Source organism: Palaemon carinicauda, unplaced genomic scaffold (genome assembly GCF_036898095.1).
Source record: "Palaemon carinicauda isolate YSFRI2023 unplaced genomic scaffold, ASM3689809v2 scaffold24, whole genome shotgun sequence".
Lineage (NCBI taxonomy): Eukaryota > Metazoa > Arthropoda > Malacostraca > Decapoda > Palaemonidae > Palaemon > Palaemon carinicauda.
The window spans coordinates 375,001-380,000 of record NW_027170031.1 but is presented as its reverse complement, the minus strand read 5'-3'; the positions used below and the strand labels follow the sequence as shown (position 1 = coordinate 380,000).

The following is a 5,000-nucleotide window of genomic DNA, read 5'->3' as shown; positions in this document are numbered from 1 at the left end:
TTGCAGAATCTTCTCGAGGAAATCGGAGAAATTACCCAGGAAGATGGTGAATATCTTCCAGCTGAAGGAGTGTTCCAGGAAGAGCTGGAAGATGATGAATTTCTTCCAGCTGAGGGAGTGTTCCCCGAAGAGCTGGAAGATGATGAATTTCTTCCAGCTGAGGGAGTGTTCCCAGAAGAGCTGGAAGATGATGAATTTCTTCCAGCTGAGGGAGTGTTCCCCCGAAGAGCTGGAAGATGGTGATTTTCTTCCAGCTGAGGGAGTGTTCCCCGAAGACCTGGAAGATGGTGAATTTCTTCCAGCTGAGGGAGTGTTCCCCGAAGAGCTGGAAGATGGTGAATTTCTTCCAGCTGAGGGAGTGTTCCCCGAAGAGCTGGAAGATGATGAATTTCTTCCAGCTGAGGGAGTGTTCCCCGAAGAGCTGGAAGATGATGAATTTCTTCCAGCTGAGGGAGTGTTCCCCGAAGAGCTGGAAGATGATGAATTTCTTCCAGCTGAGGGAGTGTTCCCAGAAGAGCTGGAAGATGATGAATTTCTTCCAGCTGAGGGAGTGTTCCCAGAAGAGCTGGAAGATAGTGAATTTCTTCCAGCTGAGGGAAGAAGAGAGTGTTCCCCAAAGAGCTGGAAGATGGTGAATTTCTTCCAGCTGAGGGAGTGTTCCCAGAAGAGCTGGAAGATGATGAATTTCTTCCAGCTGAGGAGTGTTCCCAGAAGAGCTGGAAGATGGTGAATTTCTTCCAGCTGAGGGAGTGTTCCCAGAAGAGCTGGAAGATGGTGAATTTCTTCCAGCTGAAGGAGCTTTCCAGGATGAACTGGAAGATGAGATCGATCTTCCTGCTGAAGAAGAGGTCGAGGATGAACTGGAAGAGATCGATCTCCCTGCTGAACAAGAGGCCGAGGATGAACTGAAGAAGAGATCGATCTCCCTGCTGAACAAGAGGTCGAGGATGAACTGGAAGATGGGATCGATCTCCCTGCTGAACAAGAGGTCGAGGATGAACTGGAAGATGAAATCGATCTCCCAGTGGAAGAACAGCTAACTGAGCCCGGTCTTCCTCAGAGAGGAGAAGAGAAGGATGTAGAGGAAGAGAAGGAGGAAGAAGAAAAAGTTCTTACTCTTGAAGAACATCGGTCTGAAGACGATTCAAAGGCAGTGAGAAGTGATAAAAAACTCCCAAAGAAAAAGAGGAGAAAAAGAAAGCTCTCAAAGGAAGAGATCAGTAATGGCGAAGTGCCTAAGGAAGAAAGCAGTAATAGTGAAGTGTCTAAGGAAGAGAGCAGTAATGGTGAAGTGTCTAAGGAAGAGAGCAGTAATGATGAAGTGTCTAAGGAGGAGATGAATAACAAGAAAGCGAAGAATAATAAAAAGCTCTCAAGGAGAGAAAGGAGGAAAAGAGAGCTCTCAAAGGCAGAAAGAAGAAATAGAAATCGCTCAAAGGAGCGGAGAGCAGTAATGAAGAGCTCTCAGAGGAAGAGGAGAGATTTGGTTCTGAGGACATCCTGGAGGATAACGTGCCTGTTCATAATTACTACAGTGTGTTGTCCGGTGAAGAGGACATGGACAGAAGTCCCTTTTAGATGTCTTCCCAAAAATTAAAGAAAATAAAAATAAAAAAACAAAAACAAAACAAAAAAAATATGAAAAATCACAAAACTAAAAAAAAAAATAAAAATGAAAAAAGAAATAGAAAAAAATATAAAATGGTGGAAAATCTAAAAAAAATAATACAAAATGGAAAATTAAGTAAAAAAAAAAATTTTTTTGTGAAAAGCCAGTTTTAAGTTCACTATTTGGAATGGAAATAAAATTCAGTCTTATGAGGAGAATGAGATCCAGTTGCGTTTTGTGAGGAAAGGAGACCTGAGGAGGATCTTTAGCTGAGTAAGATGTTTGGAATAACAGCCCACCTCAATGGATTTGTGGCTAAACACCTCAGCTTGAATAGTGCTTGGACTAACTGAAAAGGATGGCTCTGCAGAAGGAAGAAACCTAGCTGATTCTAGTATGCTATGTACCTTGATGGGGTGTACAGGACCTTGTCAAGTGTACAAATGGTCGGATATCTAGATCTACTCTTTCGGATACCAACCTTCGGGTGGTTCTGGGGGAATAATCTAGAAGACCGGCTCTGCAGAGGGATGAAGCTGGGATTCTTCTAGTATGCAGTCTTGTCCTTATAGGTTGGCCCAGGATAGTTCAGCTGGGGAAGGAAGCTGCATCTCTAGTGAGGTGCTCATCCAATGGCTGCTGATGGAGGATTGGGAGCAGAGACAGTTATGGTCCTGAGGATGCTAGGCTTAATTGCCTGCCCTGGAGAGGCTTGACTTAATTGTCTGGCTTCATGCTGCTTGGATTAAAGGCTTGGCTTAATTGCCTGGTCTAAAGAAGCTTGGCTTAATTGTCTGGCTTCATGCTGCTTGGATTAAAGGCTTGGCTTAATTGCCTGGTCTAAAGAAGCTTGGATTAAAGGCTTGGCTTAATTGCCTGGTCTAAAGAAGCTTGGCTTAATTGTCTGGCTTCATGCTGCTTGGATTAAAGACTTGGCTTAATTGCCTGGTCTAGAGAAGCTTGGCTTAATTGTCTAGCTTCATGCTTTTTGGATTAAAGACTTGGCTTAATTGCCTGGTCTAGAGAAGCTTGGCTTAATTGTCTAGCTTCATGCTGCTTGGATTAAAGGCTTGGCTTAATTGCCTGGTCTAGAGAAGCTTGGCTTAATTGTCTGGCTTCATGGTTTTTTGGGTTAAAGACTTGGCTTAATTGCCTGGTCTAGAGAAGCTTGGCTTAATTGTCTGGCTTCATGCTTTTTGGATTAAAGACATGGCTTAATTGCCTGGTCTAGAGAAGCTTGACTTAATTGTCTAGCTTCATGCTGCTTGGATTAAAGGCTTTACTTAATTGCCTGGTCTAGAGAAGCTTGGCTTAATTGTCTGGCTTCATGCTTTTTGGATTAAAGACTTGGTTTAATTGCCTGGTCTAGAGAAGCTTGGCTTAATTGTCTAGCTTCATGCTGCTTGAATTAAAGGCTTGGCTTAATTGCCTGGTCTAGAGAAGCTTGGCTTAATTGTCTAGCTTCATGCTGCTTGGATAAAAGACTTGGCTTAATTGCCTGGTCTAGAGAAGCTTGGCTTAATTGTCTGGCTTCATGCTGCTTGGATTAAAGGCTTGGCTTAATTGCCTGGTCTAGAGAAGCTTGGCTTAATTGTCTAGCTTCATGCTGCTTGGATTAAAGACTTGGCTTAATTGCCTGGTCTAGAGAAGCTTGGCTTAATTGTCTGGCTTCATGCTTTTTGGTTTAAGACTTGGCTTAATTGTCTGGTCTAGAGAAGCTTGGCTTAATTGTCTGGCTTCATGCTGCTTGGATTAAAGGCTTGGCTTAATTGCCTGGTCTAGAGAAGCTTGGCTTAATTGTCTGGCTTCATGTTGCTTGGATTAAAGGCTTGGCTTAATTGCCTGGTCTAGAGAAGCTTGGCTTAATTGTCTGGCTTCATGCTGCTTGGATTAAAGGCTTGGCTTAATTGCCTGGTCTAGAGAAGCTTGGCTTAATTGTCTGGCTTCATGCTTTTTGGATTAAAGACTTGGCTTAATTGCCTGGTCTAGAGAAGCTTGGCTTAATTGTCTAGCTTCATGCTGCTTGAATTAAAGGCCTGGCTTAATTGCCTGGTCTAGAGAAGCTTGGCTTAATTGTTTGGATTAAAGACTTGGCTTAATTGCCTGGTTTAGAGAAGCTTGGCTTAATTGTCTGGCTTCATGCTTTTTGGATTAAAGGCTTGGCTTAATTGCCTGGTCTAGAGAAGCTTGGCTTAATTGTCTAGCGTCATGCTGCTTGGATTAAAGACTTGGCTTAATTGCCTGGTCTAGAGAAGCTTGGCTTAATTGTCAGGCTTCATGCTTTTTGGTTTAAGACTTGGCTTAATTGCCTGGTCTAGAGAAGCTTGGCTTAATTGTCTGGCTTCATGCTTTTTGGATTAAAGACTGGTTTAATTGCCTGGTCTAGAGAAGCTTGGCTTAATTGTCTGGCTTCATGCTGCTTGGATAAAAGACTTGGCTTAATTGCCTGGTCTAGAGAAGCTTGGCTTAATTGTCTAGCTTCATGCTGCTTGGATTAAAGACTTGGCTTAATTGCCTGGTCTAGAGAAGCTTGGCTTAATTGTCTGGCTTCATGCATTTTGGTTTAAGACTTGGCTTAATTGTCTGGTCTAGAGAAGCTTGGCTTAATTGTCTGGCTTCATGCTGCTTGGATTAAAGGCTTGGCTTAATTGCCTGGTCTAGAGAAGCTTGGCTTAATTGTCTGGCTTCATGCTGCTTGGATTAAAGGCTTGGCTTAATTGCCTGGTCTAGAGAAGCTTGGCTTAATTGTCTGGCTTCAGCTTGGCTTAATTGTCTGGCTTCATGCTTTTTGGATTAAAGGCTTGGCTTAATTGCCTGGTCTAGAGAAGCTTGGCTTAATTGTCTAGCTTCATGCTGCTTGAATTAAAGGCTTGGCTTAATTGCCTGGTCTAGAGAAGCTTGGCTTAATTGTCTAGCTTCATGCTGCTTGGATAAAAGACTTGGCTTAATTGCCTGGTCTAGAGAAGCTTGGCTTAATTGTCTGGCTTCATGCTGCTTGGATTAAAGGCTTGGCTTAATTGCCTGGTCTAGAGAAGCTTGGCTTAATTGTCTAGCTTCATGCTGCTTGGATTAAAGACTTGGCTTAATTGCCTGGTCTAGAGAAGCTTGGCTTAATTGTCTGGCTTCATGCTTTTTGGTTTAAGACTTGGCTTAATTGTCTGGTCTAGAGAAGCTTAGCTTAATTGTCTGGCTTCATGCTGCTTGGATTAAAGGCTTGGCTTAATTGCCTGGTCTAGAGAAGCTTGGCTTAATTGTCTGGCTTCATGTTGCTTGGATTAAAGGCTTGGCTTAATTGCCTGGTCTAGAGAAGCTTGGCTTAATTGTCTGGCTTCATGCTGCTTGGATTAAAGGCTTGGCTTAATTGCCTGGTCTAGAGAAGCTTGGCTTAATT

The 5,000-nt window shown here is 43.1% G+C and overlaps 1 protein-coding gene across 1 annotated transcript in view; it reads left to right on the top strand.

Moving 5' to 3' along the window:
- LOC137636145 (nucleolar protein 58-like) overlaps positions 1-5,000 on the top strand; it is a 9,543-nt gene that overhangs the window by 395 nt on the left and 4,148 nt on the right. Inside the window, exons 2-3 of the mRNA XM_068368553.1 lie at positions 1-46; positions 939-1,450. The exon at positions 1-46 is cut by the window's left edge and continues 56 nt beyond it. Coding sequence (XP_068224654.1) covers positions 1-46; positions 939-1,450 — 558 coding nt within the window. The remainder of the gene's footprint in view (positions 47-938; positions 1,451-5,000) is intronic.